Source organism: Topomyia yanbarensis, chromosome 2, assembly GCF_030247195.1.
Source record: "Topomyia yanbarensis strain Yona2022 chromosome 2, ASM3024719v1, whole genome shotgun sequence".
NCBI lineage: Eukaryota > Metazoa > Arthropoda > Insecta > Diptera > Culicidae > Topomyia > Topomyia yanbarensis.
Window position 1 is genome coordinate 34,768,540 of NC_080671.1, and position 20,713 is coordinate 34,789,252.

A 20,713-nucleotide genomic window follows, 5' to 3' on the forward strand; every position below is an offset into this window, starting at 1 on the left:
TAAATGAAAATTAAAATGCCTAAAGAAATGAAATATCTCTGAATTAATTCCTACTATCGTGATTCACTTGCTTCTCTTATTCATACACATAATCTTAGGTTTAGATCATTTCAACAAGTATATACCAAAGTTTTATAAATCTGTACTAATTGAAATTTGAACGTGACTGAACAACATTGTTTTCGGTAATACTGATTCTTCTTGAGGAAAAAAAAGGGTGCACAATATTGTTCAAATAATTACTCACGATAATTTACTATATATTAGTGGGACGGAACTTTATTCTATTTACCATCTCAGTAAAATTGGTAGAAGCAGATTACTTTTTCCAATAAATTATATTAAATTCGTGTTTCCAATTTTCATTGTTCCAAAAAGAAACTATCCTTAAAAAGTTTTAGATTTTATTGCCGGATATCATATACATGCTTCGCTTCTGTCCAGAAGTGCGTAATATACGCCCTTCACTTCTGCTCAGAAGTGTATAATCGGTACAAAAATGCAAACCCATTAGCCAGCATGAACTTTTATGGAATATGTGGTATTATTTCCTTAACCCTCCGGAAGTCGCGCTTATGGCCCACTGAACGAGCAGCCGCTGTTGCTCTAAGACGATTTCGCTAGATTTTCAGAGCAGTGATTTTCAGAGCGTGACTTCCGGAAGGTTAAGGGGTTGCCTGGTGTAGTGGATAAAAAACATTAATATTTTTTATTCGTTTAATTGTTAGTATTGAACCTCTAGAAAAGCCCAGTGCAATGTCGGTGGCCACACTGATCTTCTTTGTTCTAAACAACCATGCGTTTCAACGATTTCAGTCTATCGGCAACTTTATTAGCATCTTTCTCGAAGCCGCATTTTTCAAATTGCCGATAACTCAAAAACCATTCAACGAATTTTTGATTTTTTGTGAGAATGCATAACATGTGTAGTCGATGAACTAAGGGAAAATGGAATTCAAAAATCTTTCTCGTTATTTTGAAGAAAAGTGAACGAATTTTATTTTTCGGTTTTTCTTATGCCATTTTTCTAAATTCCAACTGTTCTATATAGTTTTTGGTTCATCGAGTAACTACAAGTCTATGTTTTAAAAATCTTATTGAATTTCCTATTTCAGACAATTGTATCAAAAGTTATCATGTCCTCCGCGGCATTCCTAGACATGGAAATGGTTGAACGTCTTCTCTTCGAACGCTCGTATGTGTGGCTTTGCCTGACTGAAAATTTTTCATTCATAATGAATATATACATAAACCTTAAAAAGAGGTCCATTGTCACCTTGCCATCAAAATCGTATAACAAAATTACTTTCAGTTTGAGCACTTTATAGTAGACGCCCCTTAAAAGACAAGTTTTTTTTAAGACACCGCATTTATAATTTGTTTACATATTTTTAAAAAAAAATATGAAAAACAATATGTTTAATTTGTTCTTTAAATACGACCTTTATAAACCTGAATAGACAGATAACGTATGTATGCAATGACAATTTAATGCGAATTCGCGCACTGTTAGTTTAGTTAGTTTTTGCTTGCATTGTTCTAGGATTTCATCAGAATGCTCGCTCCTTTACGAGCGCTCCCAGTTGCTAAAATAGTGTATTCGAGCTGTTCTAATAAACACCTTCAGAGCTGTAAAGAGTGCTTAGCACACGGTAGTGGGTGGCATGCAGTGAAAACTCGCAGCCGAGGAGTCGCATCATGGGAACCCACTCGCCGTTAGAGCTGATATCTAGCGAGCCGACAAGAGTGCGAGTGACACACGAGCCTATAGCGAAGGCACTGTTGCCGCTCGTGCTGATCGTCACATATTTGAGAGTTCTTCGAAAACGTGTGTACAACAGTAGGGAGCATACAGTGTGAGTCTCGCGCTCGCTGGCGAACGAGGAGGATGTGTTGGCTTCTCGCTCTGTTAGCAACACTGGTTAGAACAGGAAATAAATAAGAACCTCTGATCGTGGGGGTGGGCGTAGCGTAGTTGGTAAATTGATTGCCTTGTACGCAGCGCACCTGGGTTCGAGTCCCGACCCCGCACATAGGGTTAGAAATATTTCATAAGAGATTTTTCTAACCCGAAGAGGCGAATGACCTTAAGGTCAAAACCTCTATAATCAAAATAAAAAAACCTCTGATCGTGACCAGCAAGAAAGCAGTACCGATGATGACATGGACGGGAATGATAACGCGAGAGAAGGCAGACTAAATGACCCCCAAGCGGCTTCACCGCTAAGGAAAAGGATCTCAACACGCAGCAGCAAACTGCGTCAACAAGATCTGGCATTCTTAGATTTTTTTTTTATTTTTACTTATTTACAAATTATAAGTTTCAAATCAATCATTAGATTAAAATAAATAATCCTCGAGTTGAAAGCCCTAATCGATAAGGAGGGCCCCTCTCGGTGTTAGCCAATATATTTAAAAAGTGTTCACTACCATTAGGGTTCAGATTTACTTTACTCCACAGTACCTTCACTTCAATGGATCAATGGATCACTGCACATGCTCCTCACAAAGATGATCGAAAGACACTGAAGTGTGATTTCACGCCCCGTCTTTGCTTACTGTAGAGAAGAGCAAAGCTCGCTCGGGTTATCCTTCACAGCCAGAGTGACTGGTGCTTTTTGATTTTTTGTGGATATTCTCAACCCAACTAAATCTACAAAACTGTTCACAAATTTGAAAAAATACACCTTAATGTGAACGGCAAAGAAAAGAGGTGTGCTCTACCAAAATATTTCATTCTACGGTGAATGTGAGGCAAATATGTTATTTTTTCTCCTAGTGCTGCGTGCTACATAAGAAGTAAAGCGGAACATATTTGTTTTAAGCTTGTAATAGTTGTACATTCTTAGTTGTAAAAATACAATTTTCAAATTCAAATATTTAGATATAATCAATTCATACGTAACCCCATGATCGATATAGACATACGACGGGACAGTTAGCCATAAACCATATGAATAGAATCCACACTGACGAAATTTCACATATTTCTTTCCAACCTACAAAAGAATCCGCCAAAATCTAGGCAATGTCAATAAGTCCAACATTCTCTAAAGCCAACTATCAAATTCGTTTATCTCAAGCTCGTGTGAGATTGCGCGAATACTGATTCTAAGAAGAATCCTTTCTGTTAAGGGAAAGGGAAAGCTAGATTACCTACTAGAATCAGAATGAGCTAGATAGTTGAATACTCCGGGATCCCGAGTAATCCCGAAGAATCCTCGGGAAATGATGTACTTCCGGGTACATTGAGATTCCCTTCCCTAAACTGAGGATTACATGGCTTAATCAATTCGTTCCAAAACGTTGAACAGTGTGGAAGTGACGCGAGTTTGTTCCGTATGAAAACCTGAAAACCAGGCACTAGTGATGTGGTAGATATTTTAGGGAGCTAATAATGTCTATTCTAATAGCTAATAGGAGAAGTAGTGCGAGCTAGAAAAGCTAGGTAATGCGTGACGATTCTGTGTGCGAATCGAAAAGATCAGGTAAAACATGTGCTCTACTAAATGACCCCACTCGTAGTTAACGGTCCTTCAAATAGCCACGCCAGGCTATTATTTCTACTTCACTAGGCACAAAAACTGTGGAAACCGTAAGATCGCCACACTCTACCGCTTTCGCGTTGCTCGCCGCAATCTAAGGAACGAACGATCCCGGCACACGTTATTTCCGCTGGAAGGAAGTTGAGACGCAAGGAAATCGCTTCATCGGAAGTCTCCAATCTTCCAGCGGCCTTCTTGGAACCACGTGCCGATACGGAAAATCGTGAAATATCGGTTACTCGAAACACCAGGAAACCAGCAACGACAGGTAGCCATCCTTTGCATTATCCCATACGCAACAGCAGCATCGTCATTCATCCGCAGCAGATTCGGTGAGTCCGTACCTTTATAACAGTATTGGTGAAGTGGCGTCCAGAGAAGACGGCCCGTGAATAAATCGAAGACCACCATCCGGTCAGTTTTTCGGACCCCGCTAAAACTTGGCGGTAGTCTCCGAAAGGAGTGACGCTTAAAACTACGCGCTCCACAGATCGTCCAGCATCGGCTACAAGCTTTTATATATTAAAAAGCAATGCAAGCACTTTAATTCAAAATTCTAATTGATTTCAGCGCATACTCATGTCTCTCTTGAAGGCTTTCCCTTGTTCAGAAAAATTCTCCTGGTCAAAGTAGCACTAGAGACTACTGCCTACCTCTATTTGAGAGTTTCTAATTGGTCAAATGGGTCATCCAAAACTCGCTTAGATGGGATACCGCAACAATAAAAAATCTCAGATGAAGTTGACGAAGATGGCATCGATGATGATCCGGGTGGCTGGTCTGACTGCAAACCACTAACAGATCAATACTGATGCTGACGTTTTTACTAAGCTGAATATATTATTATGGAGCTAAACTCAACAAACTCGAATGTGAAAGAATATAGCACAGTTTTCAAATTTCCTCAGCTCGAGAAAAAAGCCGAGAATTGCAGTACCAAGAACTTTTTTTTTGCGAAAAAAAACGTGGCAGATTGAGAAATCTCATCCACCTTTGGTCAAAGCCTTTTTCTCAGTGTAGAAAAGCACTTAGCTGTTTACTTGATATTCGACTGCATACCAGATTCGGCCCATAGATCACTTTATTTTGCACGCACAAAGGACTTGCATTGCGCGTAGCATTCGTTGTCCACAGGACAACATATCACGTCTTCCGAATGATTAGATATTGTTAATCGGGTAGGCTATTTTTGCACAATTTTTTCTCGAAACAATGATACAAATATTCCAGAATAAAAGGAAAATTGGAAAAATACGTTTCGATTTTGTTGTTGAAAAAATTGACGGGAACGAAAAAAATATCCGTAACCGACGGGTACGCCTACTGCGATCAGAATCATGTGCTGCTGAAAATTTGTTTAAATGTCAAAATTTGATAAAATTGTCCTGGTGCTGTGCCGAAAAGTGCTTTTTCTATTCATTGTTACAAAATCCATATAAAATCATATTCAGATACAAGATGATACCGGAACTTTTTTGTCGACTAATGGAACATACATATTGGCCAATGAATTGGAATCTAACTTTTTTGCAAAATAACTCAAATTTGTGTCGATGTACTATCTTTTTAATTTTTAGAGAACAGAAAATATTCGACTTTCATTTATTGTAGTTGTCATTATTTGTAATCCATTGGTGCACAAAAATATGTATTATTTGAAAGTGACAAAAATATAAATATAACATTGCTAATATACATTCCATTCTTATCTCGATTTTCATGCATCTTATTCGAATAATTCATTTAACTTATTTTACAAGTTTTATTCATTTTAATAATCTGGCTAATTTTGTTCAGTCATTCATTTCATCTAGAACATTAATTTTTCTTTTAATTCTATTCTATTTTCTTTTAATTCTATTACTTTTTAATTTCGCTATTTTTTCGTTTTAATCATTTTTTTTTAAACAAACAAAATGAAAAAATGATAAAATGTATAGAATGAAAACAAATTTATTCATTTTATCAGTTTCTTCATTTTGTTTATTTCATTCATTCTATTCATTTTATTGATTTTATTAACCCTCTGCTTACTGCTTAGTACGGGTCGGGTCGGGTTTTTTCGAAAAATTGTGCACTTGGATGACCTTTTCCTTCAAAATCAAAAAAATGATAACTTATCCCCGTAGAAAAATATTAAAACAAACATAATTTTCCAGGAGCGTGTATCGAGTGAACGGGATTATCCGGGAGATTTTGACCTGGAAGTTCATCATTTAGAATATTTCGTTTGAAAAATTTTGCTGTTCAATAAAACAGGGAAACATTTATCGCTTTTTGTGAAGTTTCTCGAGCATTTTTGAAGTATCAATGTTGTAAATTTCCTTCATTCCACTATTCAAAAAGAAAAACAAGTACATGGGAAAGATATGCAGTGTATGACTTCTATCGATCTGTTCAAGGAAAATAGTCTAAATTAACCACCAAACATCAAAAATTGTAGATGTTTGGTGGTTAATTGACATTGAAAATGCCTTTTTTCTTAGTTTACTGCAATTACCAGAAAATTAGTAAACTAGTGTAATAGAAGAGCCCGGGCCTGTTTGCGGAAGGCATAAGTTGGCAGAGTTCCTTTGGCTTCGTTTCTATTAGACATCGCTCGTTTTTTACCACAAATTATGTAAAATATGTTTTCAAATGAGGAATTCCACGAAGATCCGTCCGAAAATCTTTAAAATCGTGACCGACCATATTAGATTCCAATGAAACTTTACACGTTTCACCGTCATGCAAGACTAAATATTTTCCACAGGTAATAAGATTATTTTGACTCAAGAGCAACTTTTCAAAAAGGCGTAAGCGTTTCTACGTGTATGAATTTCAAAATATTTTTGTTCGATTACTGTATTTTATACAGCAAAACTATCTGAGAACGAGTTACAGGGAATGAATACTTCTGTCTGAAAAAAATATACACTGAAAAAAATGTTGTCATTTTTCAAAAAAAAAATTATGATAAAAATTTAAATTGCAAAAAAAACCCATTATTTTAAATTTTTTATATTTTGTTACCAAAACCCTAAAGAGAAAAGAAACATTTCGATTGTGATTGCATGATGGAGAAAAAATCGGTAAAAAAGTTTTCCTAACAATACATGTTTTTAAATTTCATACTAATAGACATACAAAATTGTAATTCTTTTACAGAATATAATTCTAAGCACCATTTAAAATCAAAATGCATTTAACAAAAATTTTACAAAATGCGATAGTTTTCGAGATATTTGAAATTTCGCTCCTTCAAAAACAATTAATTCGTATAATTATGCTCTTTTTAAAAGTTATTCGCGTTACCCCTTCAAAAAATGTCAAAAATTTAATGTTTATCGTTTTAAAGACGTAAAAGCAACTTTATTAGTGTATTTGGATCCTGGAGAAGCTTTCAATAAAAAAGTTTTCCTAACAACAACTTTTGACATTTTTTTATAATTCTTACTATTTGCAGTCAAAAATTCAATTTTCTTTTTGAATATGATTCTAAACGCCATTTTAAATCGAAATGCTCTTAACAAAAAAATTTTAAAATGTAGTAGTTCTCGAGATATTTTAACTTTTGTTTTAACACACAATTATTTTGTTTTATTACGACCTTTTCATAAGTTAGTCGCATTTCTCCATCAACAATAATAGGTTTTTCAAAAGACCCGTAAACTTTCCTGCAACTTTCTCTTTGACATCAAAGCGATATTGTGAAACATTTTAAAGTTACATGAAAACAACCAACATATGAGTCAGCTATATAGTTTAATCAACAGACCCTATGGTTGAAATATATTTTGGTTGCTTTCATGTAACTTTCAAATGGTTTACAATACCGCCTTGATGTCAAAGAGAAAGTTGCACGAAAGTTTACGGGTCTTTTGAAAAACCTATTATTGTTGATGGAGAAACGCGACTAACTTATGAAAAGGTCGTAATAAAACAAAATAATTGTGTGTTAAAACAAAAGTTAAAATATCTCGAGAACTACTACATTTTAGAAAATTTTTGTTAAGAGCATTTCGATTTAAAATGGCGTTTAGAATCATATTCAAAAAGAAAATTGTATTTTTGACTGCAAATAGTAAGAATTATAAAAAAATGTCAAAAGTTGTTAGGAAAACTTTTTTATTGAAAGCTTCTCCATGATCCAAATACACTAAAAAAGTTGCTTTTACGTCTTTAAAACGATAAACATTAAATTTTTGACATTTTTTGATGGGGTAACGCGAATAACTTTTAAAAAGAGCATAATTACACGAATTAATTGTTTTTGAAGTAGCAAATTTCAAATATCTCGAAAACTATCGCATTTTGGAAGATTTTTGTTAAATGCATTTTGATTTTAAATGGTGCTTAGAATTATATTCTGTAATAAAATTACAATTTTGTATGTCAATTAGTATGAAATTTAAAAACATGTACGAAGTTATTGTTAGAAAAACTTTTTTACCGATTTTTTCTCCATCATGCAATCACAATCAAAATGTTTCTTTTCTCTTTAGGTTTTTCGTAACAAAATATAAAAAAATTAAAAAAGGGTTTTTTTCGCGATTTAAATTTTTATCATAAATTTTTGTTTTTTTGAAAAATGACACAACATTTTTTTCAGTGTATATTTTTTTCGGACATAAGTATTCATTCCCTGTAATTTGTTCTCAGATAGTTTTGCTGTATAAAATACAGTAATCGAACAAAAAAATTTGAAATTCACACACGTAGAGACGTTTACGCCCTTTTGAAAAATTACTCTTGTATCAAAATACTCCAATTGCCAGAGAATATCATGGAGATTCATACAGCGAACACAACTGCAAAGTTTCGTTCGAATCGACGATGGTCATATTTTGCGGTCGGCCGGTTTCTCATGGAATCCCTCATATGTTGCAATTCATTTTATTTTGTAAAAATCATGGGTGACAGTTTTCAAACGTAATAAACGAATTTCCTTAATGTTGTGGAATTTGTGTTATTTCCGGTGAATTTTATTCTATTACGTGAATGATAATATTTTTCAATAATGCACAATCTACTTATATAAAAAAGATAAAAAATGAAAATTCCGCCAACTAGCACCGGGCTTCCCTACTCTTTCGAATCAAATAGGTTTTTAATTTATTTTAATTTGGATGCGGGTCGGATTTGGGTCGGGTTCGGGTCGGGTACGGGTCGGGTACGGGTCGGGTTCGGGTTCGGATTTTTTTACCGGCCCGGGTACGGGTCGGGTTCGGGTTTTATATTTTTATAAAATCCGGGTACGGGTCGGGTTCGGGTAAGCTTACAAAAATAATATTCGGGTTCGGGCCGGGTCCGGGTACGAAAAAATCCATACCCGCCCATCTCTATTATGAACAACGTTTTCCAACAGCTATAAATTTAGGTTAGACAAGATTTCCTCACAAAAAAGTAAAACTAATAATTGTGACTATCACCGTTTATTTGAACGCTAACCGGAGCAGTGCTGTCAGAGATGTTTTCAGTTATCAGTTTAAAATTATATTTTGATATATCTTCGTTGTCTTCAAATATTTTTGAAAACTGATAAATCTTATTCGACTTATGCTTTCGGCTACCTTTTCTGCCCAATCGAACTCTTGAAAACTTTGCAGGAGATGTGTATTAAGGATTGGTATGTAAAAATTGAACAGTTTTGAACACTGCTAGAGAAGCATCTACCTTGATCAAAACAGGTTTTTCGTGTTACTTTACTCTAACACTATTAAGAAAAACGGTTTTGAAACCCTATATGTGCTAGAAATATATTAGGTATGAAAGGGTTAATTTTATCCATATTATTCATATTATTTATCTTATTAACTCAATTATTTTTTTTTAGTTTTATTATTATACACTTTTTTCATTTATTTTTATTCATATTATTTATTTCATTTATTTTAATCATTTTATAAAATTGTTTATTTTTCCCAGTTCATATATATTCTTTAGTTTCTTCATTTTATTAATTCGGTTTAGTCAGTTCTTTTTACTATTGGATGATAGTTTTTTTAGCTTGAAACAATTTAATTAACTCTCTTAATTTCATATTTTTTCATTTATTTTATTAATTTGATTTATATTAATCATTCTATCCATTTTATGAATCTTGATTTAATTTTTTTTTCTCCATTATTTTTTTTTAATTTTTATTTATTTTATTATTTTTTTACATTTATTCAGTTTATTCGAAGTGTTATTCGTGCAGGATTCGAAACTGTGCGTATATCACATCAAGTTGCTTACCAACTTCGCGTGTAATACAACAGTGATATGTATAAGAAATGTCCCATCTCACTGATAGGTGGATTAAAGCGATTTTTTTTCATTAGGTCCAATTTGCACATGAGAGCCCCATTTTTTCGCATTACTGCAAAACTTTCTAAACATTTATCAGTATGTTTCGAAAGGCCAATGTTTGTACTAGCTTATTGCGCAAACAGTTGATGGAAAATCAGAAAGGTGACCGAGTAATGCGCGGAAGAGAAAGTAAACAAAGAGAGGCTCTCTTTTGTAGATTGGACCTATTGAAAAAAAAGTCTTCATATCTTTTCAATTTTCATTGCTATAAGTTTCATATATTCTACGAAGTTATTTTAATTGTCAAAATACACCAATTTTATTAACCCATATTTTTTCGTATCTCGAGTATATTCGAAGATATTAGACATTTTTTGAAAAACAATAGTTTTTTCAAATCATCTATTACTCTACTGGATACAACGAGAGACAAGTGAACTCTATTGAGTTGTATAGTGTTGGTGTAACATTTCTAATGGCAACTTGTGTTGGCTGCCCGTTTTTGCCCGTTCAAAAGTTATTACTTTTAAAACTTTTGCTAACTTTACCAAAAATTACCCAATAACTTCTAAGTCACAAGATATAAACCATTTGTCTCTTTTGAAAACATATGTAACTTGATTAGACGAACAACTTTCTGCAACATACTAAAGCCCTCTCTACGATATTTAAGAAGTTATGTTGAAAAAATCTTTTTAAGGAGTCATTCACAAACAACGGTCAATAACTTCAAGTATACTGGAAATAGAGATTTTTGATCTGCAATATAGATGTTCACAAAACCATTTCTGTAGACTTCATCTTGTTTTTCACACATTGAAAAAATCGAAGCAAATATTTAGTTTAGTTCATGTCCAATCGGTGAGTTTTTCTCTATACGGTTAGTTATTTTCTTCAGTGGATATGTTTATTTAACACAGCATTTCTAGATGGTAATTTCTTTTTTTACATAGCAAAAATCAACTATATCACTATTATAATTATACACTACATTGTACGTTTTACTTTCAATATACTCATTACATTTGACTGTATTGTATTATATGACTGTTAGATTATTATGTACTGCATTATGTTCTATTATATGATATATTAACATAACAAAACAAATGAAATCGCATAGGGGATGGGAGCATCAGGGTATCATTCAAATTGAGGACTGGGCGAAGGAACGTGGATAGCCAGCCTGAGTCACTTGAAGGAAACTTCAGAAGGACCGATATAAGTTTGTCGCACCCTTCTACAAACAAACCATCAGGTTGATTCAAGCACGTATAGCGAAATTGTTTACCCTTTGGCTGGATATTATTGTTGGAAGAGGATCTTTTCATATCGCGGACTGCACGTAAGTATCTCTGCTTACGAGTTCACCCAAACCCTTTTGTCCCATCTTCAGTAACAACAGTAATGTGAAGGTTAAATGATATTCCGTTTAGTAGCTACAATAAGCCTACCTGCATACACTGGAAAAACCTTGAGCCGATGGTGGCTTCAAATCGCATCTGATAGAGAACTGACACTATAATAATTACCATATTTTTAAAGTTCACTTTTTTAGATTCTTGTATTTCGGTATAACGTAATAATTTGGATTCATTACCAATTTGTTCTGCTGTTAACCGAATTTAAAACAGCACTGAAATTTTAGAAATAGTGTCTGATTAGGCAAGGATGAGAGCATGATAAGATAAATATAATTAAATTCTCATAGATACAGTTTAAAAACAAATTATATATAAGTTCCGTGTATGAGATTCGCGGTTTAACCAGGATATATTGAGTAGGAACATGGATTGGTGTTCCTCGGATTTGTAAAGAAATTACTTTTTGGGTTCTCACTTCACGATTTTCAGTGCACGGCCAAACAACATGCTCAATGTCGTGGTAACCCTCTCCGCAAAGCACTATGATTACCTACTGCTAGCCCAATACGGCGGAGATGCGCGTCTAAAGTGTAAAGGTTCCCCCACACTGACGCGATTATGTCGCAGCGACTGCGAAAATTTCGCTTAGCGATTTCGTCGCGCTTCCTGCGACAGTGCGATTCGCATGTGCGCCCACACCGGCGCGAATTTCGCATTACAAGCGACACAAAGTGACATTTGCAAACTATAGTAGCTAGACGGGACAACCTCAATTTTAATCTCATGGTAATACGACGTATGTTGTCCTAAAATTAAAAAAAAATATTTTTCGATTGTTTTATCAGCCATTCAGTGAGAATAGTGTATTTGTCCGCGTGTCTTTGTATTTAAAACATCTTTGCGTGAAGCAGGTCGTTTGCTCGACACAGTCTAGACACAGTAAGAAAACAAACAAGAAGAGAGGATAGTAAATCAGTTGACTATAAATATTGCATTATTCAACAATCTGTTTTCAACTATAGTATACCAAGAAGCGCAGTGCTAGTTCAGCAACACAGAAATATACCTCAGAAGAATCAACTTTCACCGCTGACCAGGTTCGTGTTCTTGTCTGCGAATGTGACATTCGAGGTCGTAAACTACTGTTTGATTCCAGTGCGGTCGAGAAAATTTCCGGCGAATCCAATGCAGCAACAACGTCCACTTGCAGTACCGCAATACGAAGCCACCAAACGATCCAACAGCGTGGGAAATTTTATCATCGCAAAATTTTATATCAGCACAACAGCTATACCAAAAGCGATACCACGTCGATGGCCGAAATGATTTTTGGTTCTGCACCTATAGTCTTCCAGGACAGCAGTTTGAAGGTACATTGATTAAAAACTCGAAAAACCATTAAGTATGCTTACGTGTTTCAGTAGCCAACAGTAGCAGCAACAGCAGTAAAAAAGTATCCACTTCCACCTACTTGGGCTATGAACTGCCAAGTATCGGTCAGAATGCACTATACAACGGCCGACATACGTCGGAAAGTGATCGTAGCTCCATAGGTACAACGTCACTACGGTCGTTTACTGTTACTTCGTCCACTTTGACGTAATATGATACTTCGTACAACCACAGACAAAGGCCACCACTGCCAATCGAGTTTGCGCATTTGGAGCATCTGGCAGATCCGAGACTTTCAACCAAAAGTGGCCTTGACTCAGGGTATGGTGGAACGGAACCTTGGGCGTTTTCATCATGTCAACCACGCCATCGCACCGAAGCAGTCTAGCATCAATTTCTAGTGATTTCGAAGACTTAGTTTAGATACCAGTATTGATATTCCACAGCCTCTGAATTGCACAAGTTTAGACAACTAAAGTCAGTATGGCAGCTTTCATCGAGGTCAATACGAACATTAGCAGTCAAGTGACAGCGAGCGATGGTTGCGCCGGTGGTAAAAATCGACGGAATAGTGAAACCATAGTACTGACTAGACAAAAAGCGTTTAGCGGGGAAGTTCTTTCCACTGCAACCAATTATCGCGGGAGACCTTTGCACAAAAAGGCACGTCTAGGAATTGTGCTGTGCGTTCAACTAAACGATGACATGCTGCAGGAAATTGAAGCATTCAGCTCGGAACACATGAGTATATTTGAATCAATGCTGTGTCGTTTAAGAATGGCGGCGGAAAACGCAAGCTACAGGTAGCCGCAGTTACTCCAGGTAGGCTTGATAGAAACCCTTCACTTACCTGTTTAAACAGTTGTGTTAATTTATTACTACAGATAATGCTGGCTGCCGGCATAACGCAGCAGTGCCCAGTGGATTTTTTTACTGTACCCAAACTGGTAAATTCCATGTGGCTAACGCTAAGCAGTGGTGCGTGCACTCTTGGAACTCAAAGCAGTACATGTTCTAATCGGGCTGCGCTTAAAATTGATAATAATTTTATGAACGATCTTTGTTACCTGCTATTGCTGGCCGACATTAAGGATACACATTTTTTCATCAGCGCACTACTAACGGCGATATTAAAGTACTACCTGGGCTGGGTGAGTACCATTGCCCCTGTGAGTGGTTCTGCTTACGAAGCAGATACAGATTGTGCTACAATACAGCGATAGAAGGAGAAGCGGTGCAAACTAACTACCAATCACCCGTACATCGTACTGTGGGTCCAATGTAGCTATTTGTATGGAACCGTCGGACACCCGGTGAAACTGTCGAGAAAAATCTGCAGAAGCCCCCAATTGAGCAATACCATGGATAAAATTCTAAATGAGCTATCTTACTTCGTAAGATGTAGCGAGATCAAGCGGGTTGTCCTCGTAGAGGCTTTCGACGAGTATAAAGCTGAGCAGGCATTCGCTGCGCAAAAGATTATAAATAATTATTCGCTCCTTATGTTAATTGTTAACTTTAACCAAAAATGCTTTTCCTTGACCTGATGTACAGTGTAAACTAACAGATTTTCGTACGTAATAAAACTGCAAAATTACGAAAAATACAAATTATAGCAACAGTGTCATAAGGTTTGGTGGAAATAACTGTGGAGAAAATAGAGGATTACACAAATCCCCCAGATTCTTGCGATCCGGATCTGCGATGGTTCGTTCGGCAACCACGACCAAAGACTAAACTTCGATGGCTGGTAATGAATAAGTCTTGCTGAGAGCGAACTGGTCGGAGTTATGTCAGACCGGGCTAAGTGACAATATATTGATTTCTAGAAAAGCAAGTTTAAAGTTTAAATTGCAGCATACTTTATATTGTATATACTATTGAAGAAAGGATAACAGTTGACTGAACAGTTCCAGATTGCCATTCGTATTAGTTTCCAGACTAGTGTCCGACTGAAAGTTGGGAAGGGCGTATGCAAGTTGGTTACTTATATGGCTGAAACTAGAATATAGTTATTGCGTTTTTTGCTATAGCATACCATCCGAGAATACACAATTGATAGCTTCATAAACTAACCGGTTCCATGTAATTTTACGGTGCGTTTTCCAGATTGCAATCTTCTTAACAATCTTTTTGCCTTTCTCAATAGAAAGGTATTGCAATTGCTCTGAAAACCGACTTTTTAACGGAGGCCCGGAGGGCCGAGTGACATATACCATTCGATTCAGTTCGTCGAGTTCGGCAAATGTCTGTGTGTGTGTATGTATGTGTGTGTGTATGTATGTGTGTGTGTATGTGCGTCTGTGTGTGTGTACGCGAACACAATCTCACTCACTTTTCTCAGAGATGGATGAACCGATTTTTACAAACTTAGTCCCAAATGAAAGGTGCAACGTTCCCATAGGCTGCTATTGAATTTCTAATGGATCCGACTTCCGGTTCCGGAATTACAGGGTGATGAGTACGATCACGCAGAAAACGTCGATTTTAAGAAATTCTGCAATGAATGTATAATGGTGAAAAATTTTCCAAAATGTGACCACAACTGCTTCGATTTGCAGTACTAGGTCATTAACAGCCATTCAAAGTCTCTTTGGTCACATTGGCCACCATCATCGGTTCCGGAAGCCCCGGCGGAAGTATCCAAATTCAGACTAACAGTCACATCGGTTTCTCGGAGGTGGCTAGACCGAATCAACCAAACTTAGTCTCAAATGAAAGATGTTGCGTCCCCGTAAATGGCTATTAAATTTTATCCCCAACCGACTTCCGGTTCCGGAGTTACGGGTTGTGGCGTGCGATCACATAGCAAATTGTGATTCAAACCGATACCCCGATGGAAGCAAAAAAGGTAAAAATTTCGCTAAAATGTCTCTCAAATAACTTAACTTTGCAGTTCTAGGTCACCGACGGCCAAACAAACTTTGTTGACTACATTGACCACCATAGAAGGTTCCGGAAGTGCCCGGGAAAAGCGGCCATCTTTCAAAATTTACGAACTCACATCAGTTTCCCGGAAATTGTTGGGCCGATTTTCACAAACTTAGTCCCAAATGATAGCTATAATATCCCCATAGATGTCAATAAAATTTCGCACGGATCGCTTATATGGGTCCGGAAATATAGACTGAACGGTCCGGTCACACATGAAATTCCCATATAAGCCTGAACTCATATTTTTTTTCAAAGGGGGGACCCCATGAAATTTCAGAAATCGAATTCGTATTTTTGATGCCAAACATCTTGAAAAAATTTTTTTTATAAAAATCGACTTTTTGGGACTTTGCTACTTTTTTCAATTCAATATTACCGTGGCTGTTTTCTCTTTTGCAAAATTTTAGAACTCGAATAATGATTTCTTTTCTTGTATATAGTTGTCAAATCATGTATAATAAAATTGTAATGTATACATTTGAAAGCTTTTAATAAATATAAGCAACTAAAAACTCTCGTGTTCATGATTGAGAAAGGCACAATTGCACCGCTAGGTGGATTAAAGAAGGTTTTTTCAATAGTTTTTTACAAATCTCGTACATTCAGTGCATTTTTGTACAAGTAAATTCCATCGTGAATACAACCGGTGGGAGCTTCATGAGATCGATTGAATAGCGGTCTTCAGTAGGCTGATTTGTTCACATCTAGCTGCGTCAGGAACACCCGGTTCTCTTTTTGAATATTTCCCTAGACGTTGTCCTGATTGACAAAGTAGTAAATTCTACTTAAAGGACAGTACGTATCGGAGCTGGAGTATTTTTTACCGCTGGTTGGATCTACAAAGTAGAAATCGTTGTTCTCTCGTATAATGACAAAAGTACTATCGCCTGTTAGGAGACTTTGTCCTCAGATAAGATACACATCGTACTCCAAAAAGATGTAAAACAAGGTAATAAAACACCTTAATGCTTCGGCGAAGCTTGGCTTCATAAATATTGTCTATCTTTGGAACCGATTAAAAATTACTCGGTTAGTGGACCGAATTCCGCCAATTTGTGAACATGCGTCCATGTTGTAGTGAATAGGAATTGGCGAAACATATCGCCTATATATCATTAGCTCCACGTTTTCATCGATCACAAAGGGAACGTTGATCGGACCAAGCAGCCTTGTAACGCAGACCCTTTCGCCACTGATCAACATTGCTAGCGGTAGCATCCCCTCCTGGGAAACTCGCTGCGGTACTCCTCTCCTCACAGATAAATACGCACCAGTCTGCTGCAACACCACACACTCCAGCCCGTTGGTGCCGAACTTGGGAGTCTCCACATTCGGTACCAGGATTATAAACAAGGAGATGTAAGTTAACTCTCGCATATACTGCCCATAACAGCATAAGAGTCCCATGTTGAAAAACAGCAAGCCGAGAAAAACGCTGTTCAAGATTTCCCATCCATTGAGCCAAATGGATGGGACAACCATGTTTTGGTATTTTTTTTGATATTTTCTAAACAAACCCGGTAATCTTATTTGTGCAGTGTGATTCAGTGGTGATACAGAATACAATCCAACGGATAACTCATTTTCGACAAAAATCCACATGGGACTCTTTTGCGTTTATGGGCAGTATACGGCAGATTAGATCCGGTTAGCAAAGAGGCGAAGACTACATATTAAGAAGACTGATATCTTTTTCCTTCCCCCATACAAACGAGAAGCGACATAGGTTACAGCACCTCTATTGTCTGCAGGTAGGAAGCTTAATGTAAAAGTGTATATGTGTGTGTGCATCACTATGGGAAGTACCCGCAAGTGGCGTTGCTGTTACTGTCTCCAGATTCTGGACAGAGTTAGCAGTCTTATTGATATGCAGTCTTCGATAGAGGTGTATTCAGGTGATTTGTCGTTGCTGCTCGTATATCCGACCAGAAGCAGTGGGGTTTTGATTTCGAATGTTCTCTCAATCTAGGCGGACAGATACATGTACATATACACGTGAGAAATTGAGCAGCTATCAGTAGGTCTGTTCCAGGAGAAACTGGAAGTACTCCGGAGAAAATCGTTCCTTTACTCTCTTCTTCTGGTAGCAAACCGGAGTAAAAAGGAGCAAGAATTTTTTGCTCCTGTTTACTCCGGAGTGATTTCCTTGTACTGGAACAAAGCTAGTGTGAGTATATTTTGATTTGATGTGCACTTGCTCTATTGGGTTATACCGTTAACCAACATACAGAACTTGCTCGACGAGAGGTTGCTATTTATTCGTCCAGCTGAAGAAACATGATTATCATCTGATCGCATGGGAATTCCGATCGAGTCCGTACCCAAGATTTCATCGATAATCTTTATGTTGTGGGGAACTTCAATCTCCCGCTCGATTTGCGGTATGAACTTTATATTCTTATATTTCAGATTGTTATGGAATCTTTGGCATAACATGTTCAACCGTTCATTGGCGTTAATTTCTTCCCTCAAACAAAATGCTAAAACATCTTCGTTGAACAAGAAATGATCGTCCTTTTCCGGGAGGCCTTTCTCATCATCCGTAGTATTACCGACGTTTCGTTTTTCCAATGCTTTCACTAATTCTTCTACGTCGGAATCGTTGGGTTCGTCGAACTATTTTTCGATCAGCTCTTTGGAAAGATGAGTCCGCTTTGGAATATTTTTTATTCTCGAAGGACTTGAAGCACTGGATTATAGTAAATAGCTCCAACCACCCTACTTTCAATTCAATTTTACCGCTCCAGTATTTATTCGATTTACCTGGCTTTCATACGGTATGTAATCTTCGTTTTCAAATAGTTTTGTTGGACTTGGTAATGGTATAGAAGCGTCCATCAGTTTGGTTTTGAAATTTAGGCGATTTTTTTCGTATAACTATTTTCATTTTTTCGGAATTCTGGTCAACTTATGTAAAGTTGAGATGCGCCAAATGACAATAGTTAATTAGTCTGCGCCATCTTGAATATCTGGCGAACACCCAGCGACTGTGACACAATGCTCGCACGCAGCGATTGTTCAAAAATCGCTGCAATTTCGCAACAGCCGACGCGAAAAGTTCGCGTCAGTATGGGAGCGCACATCTGTCGCCATGAGCAGAGTTGCTAGCGACAAATCGCTTCGCGAAATTTTCGCAGTCGCTGCGACAAAATCGCGTCAGTGTGGGGGAACCTTAATGGTTGAAGAAGTCCCTAAACATCACTCGGAGAAAGTCCCAATTTACTCCCAACCCTTTGAACCATACCTTCGTTGATACTTTAGAGATAATTAAGTGCAGCCCACGTCCCCCATTGTCCAAAGATGTTTACCACATACGGTTAGCTTTGATTGAATTTCACTAATATTTTGCTCCGAAGGAACAACAAATTGAAAAAAATATATGTATAAAATCCTCCCGAAACTCGTAGAAGCAATAATTTGTGCATTGCCTCTTCCCCAGGTCCAAAAAGAGATGGCCATCAACCGGTTCGCGGCGGATCTTCCCCGCGAGAAGTGGGACACCTGGGATCCGATGCTGATTTCCGAGGGTCTGTTCAGCGCTGCAAACATCTTCAGCTCGCTCAAGCTGGTGTACATCTTCTCGGTCAATCCGCACCTGGGACCGCTGCAGGTGTCTCTTTCGCGGATGGTGATGGATATTATGAAATTTTTCTTCCTATACGTGCTGGTTCTGTTCGCGTTCAGTAGTGGTTTGAATCAACTGCTTTGGTAGGTTCCGGTGTCGGAAGTTGATATCTGTCAAGAATAATGATTTTTTTTTGTAGGTATTATGCCGATCTGGAGAAAAAGAGGTGTCCGGATGTAACAACGTTTTCCGGATCGTCTAACCTAACATCGACGGATCCTAATGCCTGTGTCGTGTGGAGACGATTCGCGAAGTAAGTTACTAAATCAATGTTCATCGTAATTCACCTCAAAAAATATTCCTTCAACAGTCTGTTCGAAACGATTCAAACACTTTTCTGGGCAGTCTTCGGGTTAGTGGATTTGGAAAACTTTGAGCTGGACGGCATCAAGATCTTCACTCGATTCTGGGGAATGCTGATGTTCGGAACTTATTCGGTGATCAACATTGTGGTGCTACTAAATCTGCTGATCGCTATGATGAATCATTCATATCAGCTCATATCGGTAGACAAATTTGTACTGGTTGTAGCGGTTGACCGGGTTCCTAATAGTTTAGCAAACATTTTCAGGAACGTGCTGATGTGGAATGGAAATTTGCTCGATCGAAACTTTGGATTAGCTACTTCGAGGAAGGCGGAACTTGTCCCCCACCGTTTAACATTATTCCGACGCCGAAGTCAATCTTCTACGTCTTCCAGTGGATCAAGCGGAAATTCTGCGGCCATTCGAAGGCCGTTAAGAAGGAACATATGAAAACAATTCGAGTGAGTAACGATCCAATTCATCCAATGAGTTACCCCTGGAACGCGGAAGGCGGTCTCTCATGTTTGTCCATTGCACCGTGTGTTGTTAATGTGTGATATCACCTGCGCTTTTCCCCACTCTAAATCTCACTATCACCTACCGTTGAAACTTCTCCGTCTTTTTGTCTGTCACTGATTTCAATTTCGCTCCATGTGGAAACCCCTTTCCTCTTCTGCTGTTTGCTCTGCTTTTCTTTTCTTTTTGTTTCGTTTTAGCGGAAGGTGAAACAAGCGAGTGAAAGAGATTTCCGATATCAGAGCATTATGCGCAATCTAGTCCGACGGTATGTGACCGTTGAACAGCGCAAGGCCGAATCCCAGGGTGTCACCGAAGACGATGTGAATGAAATCAAACAAGACATCTCCGCCTTTCGCTGTGAACTTGTGGAAATTCTGAAGAACAGTGGAATGAATACGACAAGTGCCACCGGTTCGGGAGGAGGCGTCGGTGGGAAAAAGAATCGTCAGAAGGAACGCCGATTGATGAAGGGCTTTAACATTGCCCCACCGCCGGCACCAGAATCGGGTCAGCATCTAACACCGGTTTCCGAGTTCATATCACAACTTCCGGACCAATCGTCACACGAACTGTTTGCCGGAGTGTTCGGGCCAGGTCTCACTACCAAGAAAGCCCTGCACCAAGTCAATCCCATGCACCAGTTTTCATCGCAGTCGCAAAGTTCCTTCGGTGAAAACAACAATCCCATTCACAGACTTGCCAAACTAGCACCGAAGTTCCATTCCAAAAGACCTGGCTCGCAGAAAAAACGATGGG

The 20,713-nt window shown here is 37.7% G+C and overlaps 1 protein-coding gene and 1 long non-coding RNA gene across 5 annotated transcripts in view; both read left to right on the top strand.

Moving 5' to 3' along the window:
* Positions 1-20,713, top strand: part of LOC131682539 (transient receptor potential-gamma protein) — a 526,333-nt gene that overhangs the window by 485,238 nt on the left and 20,382 nt on the right. The window contains exons 16-20 of one of the 3 annotated variants that reach the window (XM_058964097.1): positions 18,948-19,216; positions 19,273-19,386; positions 19,444-19,651; positions 19,705-19,899; positions 20,155-20,713. In XM_058964097.1, the coding sequence (XP_058820080.1) occupies positions 18,948-19,216; positions 19,273-19,386; positions 19,444-19,651; positions 19,705-19,899; positions 20,155-20,713 (1,345 nt within the window). The remainder of the gene's footprint in view (positions 1-18,947; positions 19,217-19,272; positions 19,387-19,443; positions 19,652-19,704; positions 19,900-20,154) is intronic. The other 2 variants (XM_058964098.1, XM_058964099.1) reach the window with 2 other exon arrangements.
* LOC131682543 (uncharacterized) lies at positions 12,425-14,669 on the top strand. Of its 2 annotated transcripts, none has more exons than XR_009304100.1 (3): positions 12,425-12,552; positions 12,604-13,396; positions 13,459-14,669. It is a non-coding gene; the product is annotated as an uncharacterized LOC131682543 (long non-coding RNA). The 2 variants fall into 2 exon arrangements; XR_009304099.1 differs by having other exon boundaries at positions 12,433-12,552; positions 12,607-13,396.